This window comes from Oncorhynchus tshawytscha, linkage group LG29, assembly GCF_018296145.1.
Source record: "Oncorhynchus tshawytscha isolate Ot180627B linkage group LG29, Otsh_v2.0, whole genome shotgun sequence".
NCBI classification, from domain to species: domain Eukaryota; kingdom Metazoa; phylum Chordata; class Actinopteri; order Salmoniformes; family Salmonidae; genus Oncorhynchus; species Oncorhynchus tshawytscha.
The window spans coordinates 16,541,059-16,565,942 of NC_056457.1; the positions used below are offsets into that span (position 1 = coordinate 16,541,059).

General features: G+C 45.1%; 1 protein-coding gene across 1 annotated transcript in view; it reads left to right on the forward strand.

Moving 5' to 3' along the window:
• The first annotated feature begins 2,294 nt into the window (after positions 1-2,294).
• The window catches only part of LOC112227572 (E3 ubiquitin-protein ligase HECW1), a 65,560-nt gene continuing 42,970 nt past the window's right edge, over positions 2,295-24,884 (forward strand). Inside the window, exons 1-5 of the mRNA XM_042308869.1 lie at positions 2,295-2,636; positions 2,973-3,080; positions 5,299-5,393; positions 18,077-18,152; positions 22,417-22,586. Of these exons, the coding sequence (XP_042164803.1) occupies positions 2,342-2,636; positions 2,973-3,080; positions 5,299-5,393; positions 18,077-18,152; positions 22,417-22,586 (744 nt within the window). The 5' untranslated portion in view covers positions 2,295-2,341. The remainder of the gene's footprint in view (positions 2,637-2,972; positions 3,081-5,298; positions 5,394-18,076; positions 18,153-22,416; positions 22,587-24,884) is intronic.

Consider the following 24,884-nt stretch of genomic DNA (forward strand, 5'->3'; position numbering starts at 1 on the left):
TGTAACCCTACAGTGATAGAAACACAGTTATTTAGGGATATGCTACAGAAAATACCACATGATCACGTAATCAATAGTATAGTCAATCATATAAACTGTGATTGCGCTGTGTTGCTTTCCATGCTAAATAATCCCATGACCTTTTCCTCAGGATTTGATGTGCTTTGAGTTGACGACACATAATGCTGCTGAACCTGTGTAGTGTTAAGGTCAGTGTCCTCCTCGCTCTGTGCCGTCGCCATTACCCATCAACCATCACACCTACCATGCTGTGCTCCATAACAGCATCGTGGTCCGTCTGTGGTGTCTTCACTCAATGTGTTTGTGTTTCTAGCTGTGTCTCATATGGTGTTACAACTAAAGTACCCAGGTCCAGTGTCCAATGCCAATTGATGCCTCTTCTTGGGGTCTGGCCCTTACCCTTGGTTGTGCTTAGATGGGAAAGGTGCTCAACTCCAAGAATTGAAATAGACAGACAATGACCTAAACCAACTAACTAACCTACAAACATTCCCCCACTAAATGTAAGAATGACAGCATACAGTATGAGATGTGCAGTGATGTTTTGGTATCACTATTAAATAGACTAATTGGCCTACAGTTGGCCCTAACTGGCCCTACACATTGCTTGCATTCTGAATGACTCTACTGTAAACTAAAACTAGACTACCAGGTACGCTGTTCAGTGTTAGCAAGGATCAGGCCTTTTCACTGAAGATGTGTTGGAGTAAACCAGCCTAAAGCTAAATAAGGTGATGGTAATCTCACTGAGAAGTTAGGGTGTTCTTTCGCAGTGGGAGTTAGACTGCCAGGTGTCTCTGGAGGCAGAGCTGTCTGTCAATACCTCTTCTACTGTGGGAGGGCTGCTTTCCAACACACAGATAGGACTTTTTATTTTGTCACTGCATCTAGGCTACACCATGGATTGTTCACTCCAGGCTGTTTACGATGAGGATTGTGTCTGTGGGTGCCCTTAGGCCAGAAACCTATATTGATGTTCTGTATGTAAAAGATAAGGATCTCTGGGGAGTGTGGGGGGTTTGTGTGATCAAAACACACACAAGCAAACGTAGCCTAGTTCATCATTGCACTCACTGTGCAAGGATGTGAACACTTCCTTAGGAGGAGCTGGCTTTGACGATGTGAAGACACATCAGACTGGATTATATTGTTTTCCCTATCTTCTTCCAATTTTAGGCCTTCACCACTATAATGCACCAAACCCACATCCAATGGGGAAAAGACCCATTTAAACTAAACCTTAACCAAACCAAGGTCATCATTTTAGGATCCATATTCATCATGCAATCAGTCACATCCTTCAGCAAAAGAAGGCACCTGTAATGGTTGCTCGTTAGAATGGAATGTATACCGTGTGTACACCTCCCCACCTTGACCTTGGTGGGCTGGATAACCGACTGTTCACTTACTAATGTGTCCACCCCTAACAACCTACCACACCAGGGCAGTGTTCAGTGGGGCAAACTGCACCAAAACGTTTTGCAACAGTAACGAAAAAATCTGTGTTGTCATGGGACAAGTTTTACTAACACCTCCCAGTTTAAAAACATTTCATAATGTTCACTCCCTACTGAACAAGACCCAGATTGCACCTCATGGCTCTACCATCAGATTAACATTTCCATCAGTGGAACCCATTCCCCCACACTCTTCCCACACATCGTTAGCGTCCATTACAAATGAATGTGTTTGCCCAAATGTTTCTGCCAGCGCCTATGAATTACTGTGATTGTCCTGCTGCTAACAGTTAACAACCTCCATGTTTATGGTGATGTGGAACGGAGTGCCAAATGACTGCAACTGCCGCTGGGTGGAACGGCTCGGAATCCTCTGATTGAGCGAATGAGCATTCACTTGTGTTTACATTTGCTCTTATCTGTCTTTTAATGCCACGCGAAAGAGCTTCGATGTCTAAGCAGATTGGCAATGGGTAGTGCAAAGTGCCCTACAATCTCAACACACCCATCTTAAAGCTGGTACTGGCAGAAATATTCTCACTATGTATACTCTATGTAGTCACGATGTGAAGGGATGGTATCAGTGACGCTGTATATCGGTCCAATATGATGGATCATTTTACTTCCTTTTTTTTTTTTACAGAAAATTTACCTCAGTCAGAATGTAATTTAAGTAGTCCAGCAACAATGTTCCTAATTCACTTCACTATTTAAAGTTGCTGGACTTACATCAGACAGGGTAGCTGTATTATCTCGTACATGAAACATCCAACACATCTTCCGGTAATTACATTACCCTGTAGTGTGTGTGTTGTACCTCCCTCCAGAACTTGTACCAGAACAGGTTCCTGGGCCTGTCCGCCATGGCGTCGCCGTCGCGCAGCGCCCAGAGTCGGCGGCGCTGCAAGGACGCTGGGACGCGTTACAGCTACAGCCCTGAGCAGTACCCCAACGGTGGGCCCCGGCACGACCACGCCACCGCCCTGGCCCTGCAGCCCCGCTCTACTAGCGATGCTGACCTGGTCACCTCGGACAGCCGCTCAACGCTGACAGTCAGCACCTCCCACTACGCCATCAGCCAGTCCCAGGACATGCTCATCTGCTGGGACATCAAGGAGGAGGTGGATGCCGGGGACTGGATCGGCATGTACCTCATAGGTGGGTGGAGCTTCTGATGAGTCAATGGCAAGAGTCAAGTCTACACCAGTTCCTAACATCAGAATGATTGTCCAAACTTTGCCCATTAGACTAATCCCAGTGGGCACAGACGTCAGTTCAACGTTTAGTACACGTTGGTTCAACGTAATTTCGTTGAAGTGACATGGAAACAACGTTGATTCAACCAGTGTGTGTCCAGTGGGAGGTTTATACCTTTTCCCAACTGACATTTGTCAAGTTCACAGTGGGCTTTGATTACAGTGAGCATGCATGCAAAATAATATAGAAGCTACAATATATACTGTTACATTGTGTATGATGTTCCTGTTCATTTAGATGAGGGACTGTCGGAGAACTTTCTGGACTATAAGAACCGGGGAGTGAACGGCTCCCACAAAGGCCAGATAGTGTGGAAGATCGATACCAGCTCCTACTTTGCAGATTGTAAGTATACCTATCTCCTTTAAAATCACATTTTAAATGTCGACAGGTCAACTGGTAGCAAATATTCTGAGACTGTTCCTGTTGTTTTATCACTATGTGGGAGATTTGAAGTTCAGCATTGTAGCACGTCCTGTGTGTGGAGCATGTTGTTTATCTGTAGAGAGAGTTGATAGCGAATTTCAACCCCTCTATGTTGTTTTGTCATAAGTATTTAGACTACATTGGATGTTTACTGGCCTAAGCAAAATGTCAGTATTTATCTCTTGGATGTCGCAAGCTGTTAGAATTATACCATGAGGTGATACTTTATTTATACCCATTAAAATGGTGCATCAGGCTACAGGCAGGCACTGATGTTTCCGAGGGCTGCAGAAATCACAGTGAGTCAGACTCAAAAACCCACTCTCTCCTCCAGATGTCTGGAACTTTCAGACAATTTCACCACCAATTTTTCAGCCAGGTAGAGTAAAAAAAAAAAAAACTGCTATTATGCAAAATATGTCCCATTATCCACATTTCTGTCCATATCTCATTCTCAAACCTGCCACCGCCGACCAGGACGGATGTATTGATTTCTCTCTCCCTTGCTATTCATCTCCGACAGGGATATGACAACTAGCAGGACTAATGTCTACTGCTCACATGGCAACCTGCCTGATCTGTGGCTGGGACTCAGGATCAGTCCAAACAAACCGCCTTATCTACTGCCGAGGCTGCAGAAAGCCCAAGCCTAGAGAGAGCTATCCTCAGGTTCCCTGTGGAAAAGCCTGGCACTCCCCTGTGGTGGCAGAGCCCAATGACTGTGCAAGGAATGCTAAAATAAGGGGAGCCCATTTTTGTGTGACAAGCAGAAAGTGATTTTTCCTTAGAGCCTCCCTTGGATACAAATGGAATGTGTTACAGAGTGAAATGGTACCCTATTAGTTAGGTGACAGAGGAGCAGGTGTGAGCTGTTTTCAGACTGAGACACACACACACACACACACACACACACAGGGGAAGTCAAGTGGAGCATTCCGAAAGTGGGTCTTTTCTGGTGGCTATCTTTTTTTTGCTCAGCTCTGATTTTCTGTTTTTAGAACATGTGTAGTAGCTGCATAAGGAGACGGATTTGGCAGCACAAATTCACATGGGACTCTCCTCTCGTGAACACCGCCACCACCCACCTCTTTGTCATCACAATGCGTGCTCCCTAGAGCATGTTTCTATCTCTCTGTCTGTCTCTCTCTCTCTGTCTCTCCCTCTTTCTCTCTCTCTCTCTCTCTCTCTCTGTCGCTCTCGCTCTCTCTCTCTCTGTCTCTCCCTCTTTCTTTCTCTCTCTCTCTCTCTCTCTCTCTGTCGCTCTCTCTCTCTGTCGCTCTTGCTCTCTCTCTCTCTCTGTCTCTCCCTCTTTCTCTCTCTCTCTCTCTCTGTCGCTCTCGCTCTCTCTCTCTCTCACACACACAATAGACAAGAATGCACATGCCTATCCTAAATTGATTTATTCTCCTATTATGTCAGCCGACGCCTCTTTAACCTATACTGGCTGTATCGCAATGATAGCAGTACAATTTAGAGGGAAATGAACAGTTAAAAAAATGCAATGATGTTGAAGTGATTGACTTCCCTCATTGGATACAGTGGATTATAGTCTGTCGCACAACAATGATGAACTATAGTGCTCCATTTCTGCCTTCCTCCTCCACCAACCTGATGATGATGTCAACAAAGGGATTAGGGTTGGATCATCCTGTCAGGAAGCCTGCCATCGTCTCTGTCACTACTATTCTCTATTCCCTCCATCCACCCATCCCTCTGTCCAATCCATCCCTCCATCTAATCCAGTGGGTCACGGGAAGGGGAAAAAACGAATTTGTGGTGACGTGACCTTAATCTCACCTCCTTTCTTTTCTCTCTCTCTCTCTCTCTCTCTCTCTCTCTCTCGCTCTCTCTCTCTCTCTCTCTCTCTCTCTCTCTCTCTCTCTCTCTCTCTCTCTCTCTCTCTCTCTCTCTGTCTTGTTATCCCTTATCCTCCCTCCCTCTTTCTCTCTCTCTCAGTATGTCTCACTCTCTCTCTTGATTTTGACACTCTCACTGGATGTGACTATTTTAGTAAAAAGTGTCGTCTGACGGTACAATTGGTTGCCATTCATTGAAACGTGTCAAGAAAAGGGCAATTAAAGTTCAAATCTCTCTCTCTCTCTTTCTCTCTCTCTGTTTCTTTCCCTCTCTCCTGCAGCGGAGACTAAGATATGCTTCAAGTATTACCACGGTGTGAGCGGAGCCCTGCGAGCCACCACACCCAGTGTGACAGTGAAGAATGCATCTGCCCCTGTGAGTGTCACACCCTCGTCTTAAACCCTCCCCTCTGTCCTCCTCCCTAATGATCCGTGTAGAAGTTAACCAATAGGCACAGATCGAGTAACCTATAGCCACATATTTTGTAACCTATAGGCACAGGTCTAGCACAGATCTAGGATCAGCTTATGTTGGCGTTTTAAAAAAAAGAGAGACATTTGATAAACCTATACAGACACTACTGTAGCTGCTACTGACCCGTAGCACTCACGTCTGTAACCATTAAGTGCTTCGAAAGGCTGGTCATGGCTCACATCAACACCATTATCCCAGAAACACTAGATCCACTCCAATTTGCATACCGCTCCAACAGATCCACAGATGATGCAATCTCTATTGCACTGAACACTGCCCTTCCCCACCTGGACAAAAGGAACACCTACAGTATGTGAGAATGCTATTCATTGACTACAGCTCAGCGTTCAACACCATAGTGCCCTCGCAGCTCATTAATAAGCTAAGAACCCTGGGACTAAACACCTCTGCAACTGGATCCCGGACTTCCTGACGGGCCACCCCCAGGTGGTAAGGGTAGGTAACAACACATCCCCCACGCTGAACCGCAACACAGGGGCCCCTCAGGGGTGCGTGCTCAGTCCCCTCCTGTACTTCCTGTTCACTCATGACTGCACGGCCAGGCAGTACTCCAACACCATCTTTAAGTTTGCAGATGACACAACAGTGGTAGGCCTGATCACCAACAACGACGAGACAGCCTATAGGGAGGAGGTCAGAGACCTGACCGTGTGGTGCCAGGACAACAACCTCTCCCTCAACCTGATCAAGACAAAGGAGATGATTGTGGACTACAGGAAAAAGATGACCGAGCACACCCCCATTCTCATCGACGGGGCTGTAGTGGAGCAGGTTGAGAGCTTCAAGTTCCTTGGTGTCCACATCACCAACAAACTAACATGGTCCAAACACACCAAGAAAGTCGTGAAGAGGGCACGACAAAACCTATTCCCCCACAGGAGACTGAAAAGATTTGGCATGGATCCTCAGATCCTCAAAAGGTTTTACAGCTGCACCATCCAGAGCATCCTGACGGGTTGCATCACTGCCAGCTTCTACCCCCAAGCCATAAGACTCCCGAACACCTAATCAAATGGCTACCCAGACTATTTGCATTGACCCCCCTTTTACACCACTGCTACTCTCTGTTGTTATCATCTATGCATCGTCACTTTAATAACTCTACCTACATATACATATTACCTCAACTAACCGGTGCCCTCTCACATTGACTCTGTACCGGTACCCCCCTGTATATAGTTTCACTATTGTTATTTTACTGCTGCTCTTTAATTACTTGTTACTTTTATTTCTTATTCTTATTTCTTCTATATTTTTTTACTGCATTGTTGGTTAGGGGCTCGTAAGTAAGCATTTCACTGTAAGGTCTACACCTGTTGTATTCGGCGCATGTGACAAATACATTAGGATTTGATTTGATTTACTATCAATGTCTGTGGGAACACATTCCAACAATGTAGCATCCCAACATAAGACTCAAGTGAATTTCTATAATGGCCGTTGGTTTACACAGTAGCTAACTCTACAGTAGTCATGTCCTCAACGAGGCCTGTAAATGCAGCCACAGACATACAAAGGAGAATTACTGCACACAAACAGAGGGATTAGAAATAACAGGGGGAAGAGAGTGAGCAGAAGTCCTCTTTAATGAGCGAGAGGTTGCGTGCAGACCTCCCTATCTCTCATCCTCCTATCCTTGGCTGAATGGGAAGTTCAAGAGCTCTGTGGGTGGCCAGCCTCTTTCATCCTCTCCTTCTGTTGTTTTGGTTAGAGGACTTCATACTGTAAGATTGTCCTTGCTGTATTCATCCCTATTTTTTTTGCGTGCTGTGATGCCCCCACCCACTTTTCGATTGAATGCATAGTGGAATTGTAAAGTGTAATGACCATAGAGGTCCCATAATTCATAGGATATATCATTAATAGATTCTATGTCATTCTACAGTATTGCAATGACTGTCTTACCGTGTCGTCTTTTGAGAGTTGAGCTCTTTCTACCTTCTGTCTGTGGATTAGATGATCATGGACAGATCCAGATTGACCTGGCTCTTATTGGTGGAGTTTCTCATTTCCTAAATGCTGGAGCGAGAGTTACCTTAATTAGCTTTTCACTACATGGCACCTTTATCCTTTATTGGGTTGTGTAGAGTTTGTGAAGCACAGTTAACTACCACTTACAGCATTGTGCCCTGTTGAAGTGTGTTGAAGATGGGCTTTGAGTGCAAAGGCACTCCCTATTTATTAATACAATGACAACAATGGGGGCGAATCCCAAATCACACCCTATTCCCTATAAAGTGCACTGCTTCTGGTCAAATCTGTAAAGAGATATGTCTCTGTTTGTGTGTTTTTTATACAAAAATCTAATCAAATCAAATCAGATTGTATTTGTCACATGCGCTGAATACAAAAGGTGTAGACCTGACAGTCAAATGCTTACTTACAAGCCCTTAACCAATAATACAGTTTTAAGAAAATAGCTAAAAAAAAGTAAGAGATAACAAAAGCAAATAATTAAAGAGCAGCAGTAAATAACAATAGCGGGGCTATATACAGGGGGTACCGGTTCAGAGTCAATGTGTCAATGTGCAGGGGCACCAGTGTCGAGGTAATTGAGGTAATTATATACATGCAGGTAGGGTTATTAATGTGGCTATGCATAGATAATAACGGAGAGTAGCAACAGCAGGGGGGGGGTGCAAAAGGTATGGGTAGCCATTTGATTAGCTGTTCAGGAGTCTTATGGTTTGGGGGTAGAAGCTGTTTAGAAGCCTCTTGGACCTAGACTTGGCACTCCAGTACTGCTTGCCGTGTGGTAGCAGAGAGAAAAGTCTATGACTAGGGTGGCTGGAGTCTTTGACAATTTTTAGGGCCTTCCTCTGACACTGCCTGGTATAGAGGTCCTGGATGGCAGGAAGCTTGGCCCCAGTGATATACTGGGCCGTACGCACTACCCTCTGTAGTGCCTTGCTGTCAGAGGCCAAGGAGTTGCCATACCAGGCAGTGATGCAACAAGTCAGGATGCTCTCGATGGTGCAGCTGTAAAACCTTTTGAGGATCTGAGGACCCATGCCAAATCTTTTCAGTCTCCTGAGTGGGAATAGGTATTTTCGTGCCCTCTTCAGGACTGTCTTGGTGTGCTTGGACCATGTTAGTTTGGACACCAAGGAACTTGAAGCTCTCAACCTGCTCCACTACAGCCCCATCGATGAGAATGGGGGCGTGCTCGGTCCTCCATTTCCTGTAGACCACAATCATCTCCTTTGTCTTGAACATGTTGAGTGAGAGGTTGTTGTCCTGGCACCACACGGTCAGGTCTCTGACCTCCTCCCTATAGGCGGTCTAATTGTTGTCGGTGATCAGGCCTACCACTGGTGTGTCATCAGCAAACTTAATGATGGTGTTGGAGTACTGCCTGGCCATGCAGTCATGAGTGAACAGGGAGTACAATAGGGGACTGAGCACTTACCCCTGAGGGGCCCCCGTGTTGAGGATCAGCGTGGCGGATGTGTTGTTACCTACCCTTACCATCAGGGAGAGCCTGTCAGGAAGTCTAGGATCCAGTTGCAGAGGGAGGTGTTTAGTCCCAGGGTCCTTAGCTTATTGATGAGCCGTGAGGGCACTATGGTGTTGAACGCTGAGCTGTAGTCAATGAATAGCATTCTCACATAGGTGTTCCTTTTGTCCAGGTGGGAAAGGGCAGTGTGAAGTGCAATAGAGATTGCATCATCTGTGGATCTGTTGGGGCGGTATGCAAATTGGAGTGGGTCTAGGGTTTCTGGGATAATGGTGTTGATGTTGGCCATGACCAGCCTTTCAAAGCACTTCATGGCTACAGACGTGAGTGCTACGGGTCGCTAGTCATTTAGGCAGGTTACCTTAGTGTTCTTGGGCACAGGGACTATGCTGGTCTGCTTGAAACATGTTGGTATTACAGACTCAGACAGGGAGAGGTTGAAAATGTCAGTGAAGTTGGTCACTTGCCAGTTGGTCAGTGCATGCTAGGAGTACACGTCCTGGTAATCCGTCTGGCCCAGCGGCCTTGTGAATGTTGACCTGTTTAAAGGTCTTACTCACATCGGCTGCGGAGAGCGTGATCACACAGTCTTCCGGACCAGCTGATGCTCTCATGCGTGTTTCAGTGTTACTTGCCTCGAAGCGAGCATAGAAGTTATTTAGCTCGTCTGGTAGGCTCGTGTTACTGGGCAGCTCTCGGTTGTGCTTCCCTTTGTGGTCTGTAATAGTTAGCAAGCCCTGCCACATCTGACGAGCGTCGGAGCCGGTGTAGTATGACTCGACCTTAGTCCTGTATTGACGCTTTGCCTGTTTGTTGGTTCGTCGGAGGGCATAGCGTGATTTATTATAAGCTTCTGGGTTAGAGTCCTGCTCCTGCCCTTTAGCTCGGTGCGAATGTTGTCTGTAATCCATGGCTTCTGGTTGGGGTATGTATGTACAGTCACTGTGGGGACGACGTCCTCGATGCACTTATTGATAAAGCCAGTGACTGATGTGGTGTACTCCTCAATGCCATCTGAAGAATCCTGGAACATGTTCCAGTTTGTGCTAGCAAAGCAGTCCTGTAGTTTAGTATCTGCTTCATCTGACCACTTTTTTATAGACCGAGTCACTGGTGCTTCCTGCTTAAAATTGTTTCTTGTAGGCCGGAATCAGGAGGATAGAGTTATGGTCAGATTTGCCAAATGGATGGTGAGGGAGAGCTTTGTACGCGTCTCTGTGTGTGGAGTAAAGGTGGTCTAGAATGATTTTTTCCCCTCTGGTTGCACATTTAACATCCTGATAGAAATTTGTTAAAACTGATTTAAGTTTCCCTGCATTAAAGTCAACACAGTGCTGTGTTGTGTGTTTTGGCCAGTCATTGTGTGAGTCACTTTGTCTGCGTTGGCTTCTACCATCTCCTGTCCTTTTGCTTTGATTACATAAACCCGTAGACCTGTCGTTGCATACTTCTTAATTCAACATTGAACGTTGGTCCTGGCTGGTAGTGCAGTGTTTGACCTAAGCTAGGCTAGCTATAGTGTTACCGCGGCTGCCTGCCGTTGTGCTGGCGTGGCCACCAGAAATGCTGATCACCTCTAAACCTGATCTGACTACTGTATTCCTGGTTTAAAATAACCTCACCTTGTCAGAGGGAGAGAGAAGGCTTGAGTGGTTGAGCTGGAGTACACATCAAATGGACATGGGCAGAGGAAGGGGGCCCTAGCTTCAGTGCTTCATTACAGTACTGAAGCCTGTCAGGAAGATAGATGATGGAGTGGACATGCTTGGCCGCTTTGGACCGATGAGGCAAAGTGTGTTTGTGTGTGTCTGTGTGTGTGGTGTGTGATTCATGGAGAGACAGTCAACAGCCGTGACTGATGGTGTCTCCGAGACGCACTGAGAGGAGGAGGAGGAGGACTCTACTCACCTGGCTGGCCTGGGTAATAGATGGCCAGTTAATTTCTCTCTGCTTCTTGTACTATCTTGTCCTCTCTTTCTCTACCGCTCACTCTCACCCTTTACCTCTCACTTTCTCTGCCTCTCACCCTCGACCTCTTACTTTCTCTCTCTCTCTCTCTCTCTCTCTCTCTCTCTCTCTCTCTCTCTCTCTCTCTCTCTCTCCCTCTCTCCCCACTCTCTCTCTTCCTATGTGTGACAGTATCTGTTTTGTTAACTCCTGGTAGTGTTCTGCTCTATTCTGCCAAAGGGCATAACGCTTGAAGTTTGAAGACGCTTGTCGCTTAGTGTATTAAATAATTTATATTCAGCGTAGGCGTCGTCTAAGTAGCAGGTGTCAATCTAGTAGTTAAATGATAGTATTTCTGTATCAGAAATGTACAAAGTGGTTTTCACTTTAACTGTCATGTGTTGTCGCTTGCATACTAACCTCAGGCTGTAGGAGAGGTGGCTGTGTACTGAGATAAGGAGCCTGTCAAATCAGAGAATCAGTGTGGAACTGTCCCTATCGTCTTTTGTGTTTCATCTCAGATCACACACACACACACACACACACTGTGTTATCTGTGTTCTGTGTTACTGGCTTGGCGATTCCTCTCTAGGGACTCTCCTTCCAAGAATGTGTACTAGATTACAAATGGCTTGACTGAGAAACCCACAGCCATAATAGTATGCAGACATCCACAGAGCGGGGTAGTAAACCTGATAACCAGTTCTTCCCATCCATCAGTGTACCCATACTGGTATAATGCCAGAGCCCACAGGACGTCCCAGACATATTGGGTCGCCGTTGTGGGCATCTGAATCTGCAGGGAGGAGATTTGTTGCAGTGAATTTGGGGGGTAGAGCTTTATTTATCATCAGTGTTATCTGCCCATCGCCGTCTGTGTGACTCTCTTTGCCTCGCTTCTCCAGATGAACTGGGCCCTCTTTGCTCCCACTCTTTCATCACTCTCAAAGCCCTCTATTACATTAGAAAGGAGGTGAAGTTATTTACAAAAATGACAGTGTTTGGCTCAGGTCTACCTCCATTGAATAGTTACTGTACAGTAGTATGTATAGCTCTTCATTCAGGAGAGGCAGGCTGAGAAGCTTGGTTCTCCCTCTGTCGTGTGATCTGCGGTGGGAGTGTGTGTGGTTGCCTGCTCTGTCCATTTTGAGGTGTAAATGTGTCTTTGTGTCTTTGAAACTGAGACAAAGTGATTGTATGTGTGTGTGTGTGTGTGTGTGTGTGTGTGTGTGTGTGTGTGTGTGTGTGTGTGTGTGTGTGTGTGTGTGTGTGTGTGTGTGTGTGTGTGTGTGTGTGTGCGTGCGTGTGCAAGTGATAGAGATGGCACATGATGGCACAGGTTTACATCCCAGCTCTGTGGATGTCAGCATACATTGTGTTGTTTACTATTATGGCTGTGGGTTTCTCAGTCAAGCAATTTGTAATCTAGTACACATTCTTGGAAGGAGAGTCCCTAGAGAGGAATCGCCAAGCCAGTAACACAGAACACAGATAACACAGTGTGTGTGTGTGTGTGTGTGTGTGTGTGTGTGTGTGTGTGCAGGGCAGTGCATCTATGTTGGCATAAAGTATATGTATGTATGCGTCTCTGTCCTCACTGTGTCCTGACTCTTTAGTCTAAGCCGTGCCATGCGCTGAGCTGACAGGACCGCTGTGTAAGCTTTTCACTCAGTGGGGCGCCAGCCTTAGCAGTCAGCAGAGCAGCCGCACTGCAGAGGAGAATCCCCCTCTCCTCTTCTCACTCCCTCTGCCTTTGAATCTGACGCTGCCTCTCTGAATCTGACTCGACCAGTTACTCCCATCAATACCCCACTGGCCCTAGTCTGGCCTCAAGTCAGAGTAGGTTCACCTGGGCCATGGCCAAAGGCTTTTTGGGGGGCCTCAGGGGTGGAAAGACAAAGCACCGGTGTAAAATCCTGCAGTGGAAAAGGGACATATCATATCAAGTCAAATTGTATTGGTCACATGCACATGGTTAGTAGATGTTATTGCGAGCGTAGCGAAATGCTTATGCTTCTAGAGCCGACAGTGCAGCAGTATCTAACAGGTAATATCTATCAACTCCACAACAAAACCTAATATCTAACAAATTCCACAACAAAACCTAATACACACAATCTAGTAAAGGAGTGGGATAAGAATATACACATGTAAAATATATAGATGAGCAGTGACAGAGCGGCTAGGATGCAATAGATAGTATAGAATAAATAGTGTAGGATACAGTATACAGTATATACATATGAGATAAGTAATGCAAGATATGTAAACATTCTTAAAGTGACATAATTAAAGTGACTAGTGTTCCGTTTATTAAAGTGATATCAAGTCTGTAGGTAGGCAGCTGCCTCTCTGTGCTAGTGATGGCTGTTTAACAATCTGATGGCTTTGAGATAGAAGCTGTTTTTCAGTCTCTCGGTCCCAGCTTTGAAGCACCTGTACTGACCTCGCCTTCTGGATGGAAGCGGGGTGAACAGGCAGTGGCTCGGGTGGTTATTGTCCTTATTGATTTTTTTCGCCTTCCTGTGACATCTGGTGTTGTAGGTGTCCTGGAGGGCAGGTAGTTTGCCCCCGGTGATGTTGTGCAGACCGCACCACCCACTGGAGAGTCCTGCGGTTGTGGGCGGTGCAGTTACCGTACCAGGCAGTGATACAGCCCAACAGGATGCTCTTGATTGTGCACCTGTAAAAGTTAGTGAGGGTTTGAAGAGGTGCTGTTGCGCCTTCTTCACCACACTATCTGTGTGTGTGGACCATTTCAGTTTGTTGGTGATATGTACCCCGAGGAACTTAAAACTTTCCACTGCTGTCCCTTCAATATAGATAGGGGGGTGCTCCCTTTGCTGTTTCCTGAAGTCCACGATCATCTCTTTTGTTTTGCTGACATTGAGTGAGAGGTTATTTTCCTGACACCACACTCCGAGGGCCCTCACCTCCTGTAGGCTGTCTCGTCGTTGTTGGTAATCAAGCATACCACTGTTGTGTGGTCTGCAAACTTGATGATTGAGTTGGAGGTGTGCATGGCCACACAGTCGTGGGTGAACAGGGAGTACAGGAGGGGGCTGAGATCAGTGGAGTGGAGATGTTGTTTCCTACCTTCACCACCTGGGGGCGGCCCATCAGGAAGTTCAAGACCCAGTTGCACAGGGCTGGGTCAAGACCCAGGGACTCAAGCTTAATGATGAGTTTGGAGGGTGCTATGGTGTTGAATGCTGAGCGGTAGTAAATTAACAGCATTCTTACATAGGTATTCCTCTTTTCCAGATAGGATGGGGCAGTGTGCAGTGTGATGGCGATTGCATCATCTGTGGACCTATTGGGGCAGTAAGAAAATTTAAGTGTGTCTAGGATGACAGGTAGGGTGGAGGTGATATGATCCTTGACTAGTCTCTCAAAGTACTTCATGATGACAGAAGTAGTCATTTAATTAAGTTACCTTGGTTTTCTTGGGAACAGGAACAATGGTGGCCATCTTGAAGCATGTGGGGAGAGCAGACTGGGATAGGGATTGATTGAATATGTCCGTAAACACACCAGCCAGCTGGTCTGCGCATGCTCTGAGGACGCGACTAGGGATGCCATCTGGGACGGCAGCCTTGCGAGGGTTAACACATTTAAATGGTTTACTCACGTCAGCCACGGAGAAGGATAGCCTACAGTCTTTGGTACTGGGCCGCATCGGTGGCACTGTATTGTCCTCAAAGCCCGCAAAGAAGGTGTTTAATATGTCTGGAAGCAAGATGTCGATATCTGCGACAGGGCTGGTTTTCTGTAGATCCTGCCTCATGCGTCTCGTGTTTGAGCCGTTGAATTGCGACTCCACTTTGTCTCTATACTGACACTTTGCTTGTTACGACACTGTTTGTATTCGGCCGTATTCCCAGTTGCCTTGCCATGATTAAATGCGGTGGTACGTGCTTTCAGTTTTGCGCAAATGCTGCCATCAATCCACGGTTTCTGGTTAGGGAAGGTTTTAATAGTCACAGTGGGTACCGCACCTCCTATACACTTTCTTATAAACTCGCTCACCGAGTCAGCGTATACGCCAATGTTGTTCTCTGAGGCTACCCGGAACATATCCCAGTCCACCTAATTGAAGCAATCTTGAAGCGAGGAATCCGATTGGTCAGACCAGCGTTGGATAGACCTAAGCACGGGTGCTTCTTGTTTTAGTTTCTGCCTATAGGAGGAGAGCAACAAGATGGAGTCATGGTCAGATTTGCCAAAAGGAGGGCGGAGGCCTTGTGTGCATTGTGGAAGTTAGAGTAGCAATGGTCGAGCGTGTTACTCGCTCGTGTACTGCAATCGATATGCTGATAGAATTTAGGTTGCCTTGTTCTCAAATTAGCTTTGTTAAAATCCCCAGCTACAATATATGCAGCCTCAGGATATATGGTTTCCAGTTTGCATGAAGTCCAGTGAAGTTCCTTGATTGCGTCTTGGTATCCTCTTGCGGGGGGATATACACGGCTATGACAATAACCGAGGAGTGTTCACTTGGGAGATAATACGGTTGGCATTTGATTGTGAGGAATTCTAGGTCAGGTGAACAAAAGGACTTGAGTTCCTGTATGTTGTTACAATTACACCATGAGTTGTTAATCATGAAACACACACCCCTCCCTTCTTCTTACCGGAGAGATGTTTAATCCTGTTGGCGCGATGCACTGAAAATCCCGTTGGCTACTGACTCAGACAGCATGTCCCAAGCTAGCCATGTTTCCGTGAAACAGAGTATGTTACATTCCCGGATATCTCTTTGGAAAGCAACTCTTGCCCTGATTCCGTTGACTTTGATAACTAGGGACTGGACATTAGCAAGTGATATACTCGGAAGCCGTGGGTGGTGTGCGCGCATCCGAAGCCTCAGAAGAAGACCGCTCCCGCACCCTCTCCTCTGGTGGCGTTGTTTTGGGCCTCTGGAATCAATTCAAATGCCCTGGGAGGTGCAGACAAAGAATCCACTTTGAGAAAGTCGTATTCCTGGTTGTAATGCTGGTTGTGCTGGTAAGTTGGCATCTCTCTGATATCCAATAGTTCTTCCCGGCTGTATGTAATAACACTTAAGGTTTTCTGGGCTAACAATGTAAGAAATAATACATAAAAAAACTAAATAGTGCACAGTTTCCTAAGGACTAGAAGCGAAGCTGCCATCTCTATCGGTGCCATCTTTAATATTAATGCACATGTGTACTAGGTCCTACCGCACCACATCCCATGGATTTTATAGACACACTTCTTCCCATAGCAATCTCCTTTTGTCAGCAAAACTCTCTGTCCCACTGTCTGTATATACTAAGTGATGACTCTAATCTAGCATCTCTCTCTCTCTCTCTATATATATATATATATATATCTTTCATTGTGATGACTCCTCCACCATTGGATTCAATTAGAGGTTGTGTTCTCTGAACTGGAAGATGACAAAGATGGTAGACAAATGAAGATGTCCCACTCAGGCCATTTACCATTGAAAAAAAATGGTCAGTTCTGGTCTGCTTAGCGGGGTGGCTCTCCCATAGGCACCCATGCATTAGCAGCTGGGTCTGGTCTGCTTAGTTCATCAACTGTATAAGAACTTGAAAAAAACAGAGGGAGTGGGATGTCTCACTTCCTCTTTTCTCTCGGAAGATGATAGAACAAGGAAGGTGATATGGGGGAGCTGCCCGACAGATCCGTTCGGTGTCTATTTATGGCTTTTGCCCTTTAATTTAATTCATATCCACTCTGCAGATGTAGTACGGCTTGATCTTGAGTAAGAGCATTGCCTGCTAAGTCAAATAGTGGGGACAGAGTGCTGAAACATTTTTTTTTTAAACTCACCGTTAAAGACTGATGGGTACAGTCCATATTGAGACATTCCTGTAAATATGTGCATAATTTGGTAGAAACAATATTGGATCTTTCAAGAGCAGAAATTAAAACCCCTACAGGTCAGATAGTTATCGAAGTATTTGTATTTGTTTTCTCCACTTGGCCCCTCCTCAACCTAAATGCATTATTTGCAGGAAGTAGGACGATCGATTACTGCGTTTCCTCATCAATCATGTCTCACCCTCCAACTGGGCTCAGACATCAGATCAAGATTTAGTTTTGATTTACATTTGGTTGAGTTGTCAACTAACGTGAATTCAACAACAAATGTCATTGGATTTAGGTTAAAAGTTTTAAAAAATATTAAATGCCTTTACGTTGATTGCTTTTTGCTAATCCAATCAGCTTTCTACGTTGATTCAACATCATCACATTTATTTTTGGGGTTGAAATAACTTTGATTCATCCTCTTTGACATCTTTTAATTCAGGATAAAAAAAAATCTTCACATTTTTATAATCTTGTTATTGTGAAACTAGTGCCAATTCATTTTGTGACTGAATCTATGGTTCAGCTGTAATTTGATTAATCTGGCAGTCAGATTATGTTAATCTCTTTGTGTTACGGTATAATCTGTGAATAGACCTTGTCGTTGGCCTCTGTTTTATGTTCAGGACCAAAGGATTTGCATTTCTTTGTCTAAAACTGGTCCAAACACCTGCTCTTAAGGTTATTTTGTTCACTTGCCAATTGTTTCTGTTACTGGCATTTAAGGCTTTTGTTTTGTAATAAACATTTAGAAAATGGTGGGCAAAGTCACTTCGCACTGAGATATCAAAAGAGTTTTGAGGGCACGGTACAGATTTGTGAATCTCTAGTGTAGCAAATACAGTGTTGACACACAATTTTCTCCACTATGTCAGAGACAGCTGATGGGTTCTGGGTGTTGGTGTTTCCTCCATCAGAGAGCCCTGGATGGGAGGGCTGATGCAGCTACAGTTTTCCATGTTCTGAGTAGGCCTCTCCCTGGGGGCCTCTCCCTGGGGGCCTCTCCCTGCTCTTCCCCTTCCTTCCTGGAGACCGGATCAATTGAGCCCTAATGAATGCAAGGCTATTGATCCCCCAGCCCTCAGCCAGGCCCATTGTAATGGCCCTGAAATACTGGATCTCACTTCCCAGACAGGACAGGACAGATAAGGAGGAGGAGGAGGAGGAGAGAGGGGGAGGGAAGGTAAGGGGAGGTACTGCATGTAACTCACTCCCTACTGTAATGTCGCTTCCTTCCTCCCTGTTCCTGTCTGTCTCTCATTGCTCTTTCTCATTTTCTCTCTTTCTTTCCACACAGGTGCTGAAGCCAGTGGTCAGCCAGGAGGTCACACAGAGTCTTGGCAACAGAAGGCTCATCAGTTTCTCTCTCTCAGGTGAGTCACTCTTCCTCCATCCCTCCATCCCTCTTTTAACACAGGGTGTCACATGGGACAGGAGGAGCTCTGTTTGGCACCACTGATACCTCTTTCTTTCTCTTCAGGTCTATTTTAGTTCAGAAGGTCAGGCTCAATGTCAGTCAATTGATTTATAAATGTGGTCTATTTTAGACTTCAAGGAGAGACTCTCCCTTGTTTTGGTTCTATATCAGGCTTTGTGTCGATATTGTCAATGTTTCATTTTAGCAGGAGAGGGTATAGTCAACCATGCATAAAGCTCTGCTTTTTAACACCAGAACCTCCTGGCCTTTCAGCCTATAAGTACCCACTAGAGATCGTTGCTGGGTCCACCTTTAACATATGCATCAGATGCATATCAACCCGCAAGGTGCGCAAGCATAAGCACCACCACTTGATAAATGGTGCATAAACTATAATAAAGGATTAATTGCATGAAGAAATATAGCCTTTTAAAACAATTATGTCAATGGTTATTTGTTTAGATCATGTCAAGGACATGTTTTGTATAATTCTACCAAGTCCTAGGAAACACATAGGCCTTTAGACTATTTTCGTTACCCTTACAATAAAAACAATGACAGTGTAATCCATTTGATCAAATGTATTTGTAGATTCGATTAGTAATATAGTTATAGTAATTAATAACGTCCAGTTACAGCTTCTTTTGGCCAAATAGAAACGGAGAAGATAATAGTAGAACCAGGTGCAGAGGTGAAATGATTTGCTGCATTCCTGACCCAAAGCACCAGTGCATGAACAATTGTAAAGGATGAATTGCATAAATAAATATATTGTCATTGTAATTGTATTGTAACGGTTCTCTTCGATCTCCTCCTCTGATGAAGAGGTGGAACAAGGATCGGACCAAAATGCAGCATGTAGATTGCGATCCATAATTTAATAAACAAACGTAACACGAATCTAAATATAAACACTACAAAACAAATAAACGTAACGTAAAACCGAAACAGCCTATACTTGTGTCAACTAACACAGCGACAGGAACGAAGACACTAAGGACAATCACCCACGACAAACTCAAAGAATATGGCTGCCTAAATATGGTTCCCAATCAGAGACAACGATAAGCACCTGCCTCTGATTGAGAACCACTCCAGACAGCCATAGACTTTGCTAGATACCCCACTAAGCTACAATCCCAATACCAACACCAAAACCCCAAGACAAAACACACCACAATACAAAAACCCCATGCCACACCCTGGCCTGACCCAATACATGAAGATAAACACAAAATATGCGTGACATGTATTATGTTACTAGTTTTTGCTTAGTAGCCAGAGCAATGTTGCTGGCTAAATAGGCATGTGCTGAATGCACGGATATTCTGGAGAAAAAAAGGGGGAGCAGAGCTGCACCTCTTGAATTATGAGAGTTATTTGGCAAAGGTAAGTGTAATAGAAACGGCAGAATATTCTCTATCTGATACTTGTCTACAGGCTAACTTTTATTACGTGTGAAATTAGCTTCACACATAGTTTAGGTGTAGTTTAGGTGTAGTTTAGGTGTAGTTTAGGTGTAGATTTGATGGGCCGGCTGACTGGCATCGTTTGTTCCCCGCTCATCAAGTTGGACAGAGTCAAGGAGATGTTTTGTATTATTCTAAAGGCCTACTGCAACACGTAGCCTGTTTTTGTTACCCGTACAATAGATTTGATTAGTATCAGAGTTATAGTAAATAAAACGGTTCCATAACAACTTCTTTTTGCAAAGTAAAATGTAAAAGACAGTGGTATCAACCCCGAAGGCTGTCAAATGATTTGCTGCTGATAAATAGGCATAACAAACGCATCATTTCACTAAACTGAATTAAATCAACCTCTTCACCCTCCTTATCATTAAGTTAGGCCTCATTTAAATTCAATTGTGAAGTAAGGTGCACAATTATCGCCCATTCATCCATTTGTCATTCATTCAGTGAGTAGAGAGAGAGAGAGAAAAGCTTTAGCACCTGGCTAGGTACCAACGTTCCACAGCACATTTCTTAGCAGGTTAAGTTGGGAATAGGTGTGGAAGAAAACAGTTAAAAAGGTTCTAAATGCTTTTTTTTGTGATTTCAAAATTCTGACAAATGAGCAGTGTGAAATACAAACATTTAGGAAAAGTCAGGGAAGGAGCAGGACATGGCTTATTTTTTCTTTACAAAATCAAACGTCAGTGACCTTTGGCCTATGGCGGTTCTAGTGTTAAGGTACCACTACTGTCATTTTGGAGGCATCTGTAACTTTGGAATTTGTCTATATCTATTTGAGCAAGAGCATTGGCGAAAACTTTCAATGCAGTTTCTCTCTCTCTTTCTCTCTCCATGGTAGGTGGATAAACTGCATCTTTGTCCTTAGCTATACATACACTTTAAAAGCAAATGTGTAGCTATATTTTGGAAGTGTTTGTTGTTGTGCTCTGTTAAGAGCCAATCGCCCATGCACTGCCTGGGGCTTGTTGTATCTGGCCCTACTGTACTGTGCCCATGCCTCCACAGCTCAACATCCCCCACAAGTGTCACTGATGCCCTGGCAATCTGTACTGTAGCTATTTTTCACATTGCTATGGATAGGGCCTCTGGAGCTACCTTCCAAATGTAGCTGTTTTTCAGATGCCTGTTGGAATGTTTCATTTGATTCGCTGACTTTGGTCAATATAGGCTGTCATCTTCAGGAACCCTTCAGGAGTCCTCTTTCAAGGCTTTGACTGCTGCAGGTCCACATTTACCTTCCTTTTGTCGCTCTCTAAAGAGGAGCTGAAACCAAGGCTATTCTTTCATGTGCACATAAAGGGGTCACACTTTCGGCATATTATTACATGGAATTTGCATTAAGGTGTAGTTACAGTACATGTATCTACATAGTAACTATATTAGTCATTTGAACACAGTTTTAATTCACCCATTTTTCTGCACCATGTACATTCTGGTTATTGAAGGACCTATAGAGTAACTATGTGGTGCGAAGGCAACATAATGTGAAGAGTAGTCCAGAACTGTTATTTGTGTAAATGTTCAGCTAATAGATGTTACTATGAGAAATGGGAGGTGCCACAAGATGAAACATATTCTGTATTTTCAAGTATCCTCCTTTTTCCTGCCCACTACTCCCTTACCTGGAGTAAAAGCTGTTGCCACTCTATCCAAGCTTTCCTCAAACAATGAAACTATAACCCAAACGAGCACTAACAATTCACCACACGCAGTTAAGCTACACACACTCTCTTTTAACGCACATACGTCGTTCAACCCCGCCACTCTGTATGGCTTTAGCTATTGACCGTGTCGTGTTCTCATATTTCATTCATAACCACTTCTCTCTTGCTACTGCTTTAGAAATGCTGGTACAAATATGAGCATTAGCGACTTAGCTACCAAGCAGGCCAGAGTTGACTGATGTCTGTACCCCGTCTCCCGTTATCCACAAACCCTCCTTCCCCTTGTCTGCTACCACAGTCACCCCTAGAGGGAGAGGGAGGGAGGGAGGGAGGGAGGGAGGGAGGGAGGGACGGACGGACGGACGGACGGACAGACAGATGGGTTGATTGGAGTGGAGGAGAGGGAGCTAGCGCTTACAGTCTGAAAGGGGGGAGGGGGGATCTCCTGGCCCAGGCTATTGTTTGTGATTTATCGAGCGGCCCAGAGCAGCTATAGGCAGCGGACATGCAGAGGGAGAGAGAGAATTACACCGCCACAAGCTTTGATCAATGGGGTACGACTAGAGACCGAGTTGTAAACAAGGCCCAGAACCATTAACAGCCAGATCCACACACTGTGTTTGATCGCTCAGTCTCCCTCTGTTAGGGGATGAATATTTGAACAGGTTATCAGGCTCTTGAGCGGTTTGTAGACTTCTATCTTTCTCGCCCTGTTTCCACGTTTTTTTGTCTTCCTGTTTCTCTCGCCCAACCACCAGCTTTTACCACCAGCTTTTACCGTACGTCACCCATTTTGTCGTACTTTTTCTTTACATTTGAGTAATGTAGCAGACACTCTTACTGTGTCTGACTTACAGGGGCGATTAGAGTTAAGTGCCTTGCTCAAGGGAACATTGACAGATATTTCACCTAGTCAGCTCGGGGATTCGAACTAGCAACCTTTCCGTTACTGGCCCAACACTCTTAAACGCTAGGCTACCTGCCATCCCGGAGAGGGAATATTTAGAGAGAATATAGTTACACCCCTTCAAACTACAGAATACAGTCTATATGACTCTCTCTCTCTCTCTCCCTCTCTCAGATGTCCAAGCGGTGGGGCTGAAGAAGGGCATGTTCTTCAACCCTGACCCCTACCTGAAGATCGCCATCCAGCCCGGCAAGCACAGCCTCTACCCCGCGCTGCCCCACCACGGCCAGGAGAAACGCTCCCGCGTTGTCTGCAACACCATCAACCCTGTTTGGCAGAGAGAGGTGAGTCTGACTGCTGGGTTGGTAGGGTTAACAGTGGTCTCTGGGTATTCTAGAAACTGTACCTTGTTTCTGTGACAGTGTCACCAGTTTATTCAAGTGTCTTCAGGTTTGAACCCAGGGAGGTATGGCAAGACGTCAGCAAGGGAAAAGCATTATAAGTGTACGTCACAAAACAATACACACACTATACAATACCGAATGGAGGTAGATGTGAAAACTGGATAATGATAATGCGTTCATCCTTAATGGATCTTGGTCAGTGTCGATGGATCCTCTATGGCGTTGTGTGTCTGGGGATATAATTCTACCCTGACACGTCTTTTGTGAACATGTCTGAACTCAGGGCTTGGGGGAACCTGCCATTTTGAAAGACAAATCTGAGAAATGCATGGCATGAATAGGGTGAAGAAAGTGATGTAAGGTGTAGGAACTGTGAGAAGAGTTGGTGACAGGCTTGCAGTCAGACAGGTTGGGAAGTGTCCCTATTTTTCGTCCAACCTCGACTGTCCGTCTCTGCTACACCGAGTATTTGGCAAGGACATCTAATTCATCTCACAGACATTGTTCTTGAGAATGTTGACACTGGCCGGGGAAATGCATTTGACACAGTGGCCTCAAAGCTCTGTGCAATGTAAGGATTCTAGATAGGGGAAGACTCAGACTGTGGTGTGAGCTGCATGCCTGTGGGATATTGTTATTTCCCTCACCTATCTTTTTGCCTTCGTTTGTATACTGTGCATGCTCAGTTTACCTACTTGGTTAGGAATAAAATGTTTATCCACACCAGAACAAAGGTACTTTTCCAGAGTAAGAAATTGTCATTGAACAGCAGTCCCAGAAGGGGAAAACAGCAGGATCAAGGTGGAGAAGTTTGGGACTGCTGTCAGACAATTCATTGGCCTGTTGTGCTTTATTAACGCAACACAGCTCATTGGGAAAGCTGTAGTGTCGCTGTGTGTTTGTCGAGGACTTGTGTCTGACATTGAGATTATTTCTCTTTTTCACGCGGAGCAGAGAGAGAGACTTGAAAAGGGGAGCCCCTGGGAAGCAACGTCTTTGTGGGTTCCTTGATGCTGCCGCTGAGTTTCCTTTGAACAGTTAAACATCAGCTCTCAACACATACCGTTCTGATCCCTCCATTTTGTCGTAACACTTTGTTAAGTCTGTAGTCTGTACAAGAGAAGTCTCAGGCTTACACTCTAGCAATTTGTGATCAATAAGCCAACTCCAGAAAACAAGCCATTCGATATTCATTGATTGCCTAATTTATTGGTGGATCGATTATAATATTGTGTATTTGTCAAAGTTACCTTTTATGTCACAGTTACACTGGCTGGTGATTTTTGCCGGCTCACAGAAGAGCCTAAAGAGAATGTGTATGCCAGCGTAGGTGTGTATGTGTGTAAGTGCGTGTGTGTACACATACATGCGTGCGCATGTGCGCTAAGGAGTTCCTCTCTGTCTCCTCACTACCTACTGTGCGGTTCTTGTGTGACAGAGTGAACGTACTTCCTGTATCTACGTCACAGTGTCCTTGTGGGTTCGCCCGTGTATCCCCCAGCACTGAGGCAAGGGAGGACCATGGCACCGAGCCAAACCCCGTATAGCTGGAACACACAGCGTCTGTGGAACTCACTGGGTGACTTTGACGGTGTGAAAAAGCACTGTATGCCTTTACATTTTCAGTATATCATTTATTTCAAAATAGAACTGCAATGAAAAAGAATCTGACCTGGTATGTAATATCTTGTCGTCTTCATGTTATGGAGGACAACCCCTTTCATTCATTTTCTACATGTATTGCATTCACACCTTATCCCACTGGCTAAGTTGGTCTGGACTTCATTACAAATGCGGGGTGTTCATTTGGTGGCGACCCACATTCTCCATCTCCACCCGATTTGAAATATGGGTGTACCACAAAGAACGAATGGGTGACACTCAGGGCCCTGCAGTATTTTTTTTTTTTTTTTGTCAGATGCTCTTATCCAGAGCAATTGGGGTTAAGTGCCTTGCTCAAGGGCACAGACAGATTTTTCACCTAATCTGCTCTGGGATTCCAACCAGCAACCTTTTGGTTGGTGTCAACTGCAACAGGTTTTGAAAGGGTCTTTAGATTCTCTCAGAACAGATGGTTTTAGCATTCTGTGTCTGTCCCATCAAGTCACTGTTGCACATGAATGTGATATGAGGGATTGATAACGTGAGTGGCACCCCGATATGACTCTATGTAACGTCACCCTGTTAGACAGATCTATGGTGGAGCAGAGGGAGAGAGAGACTGGAGAAGGAGAGATG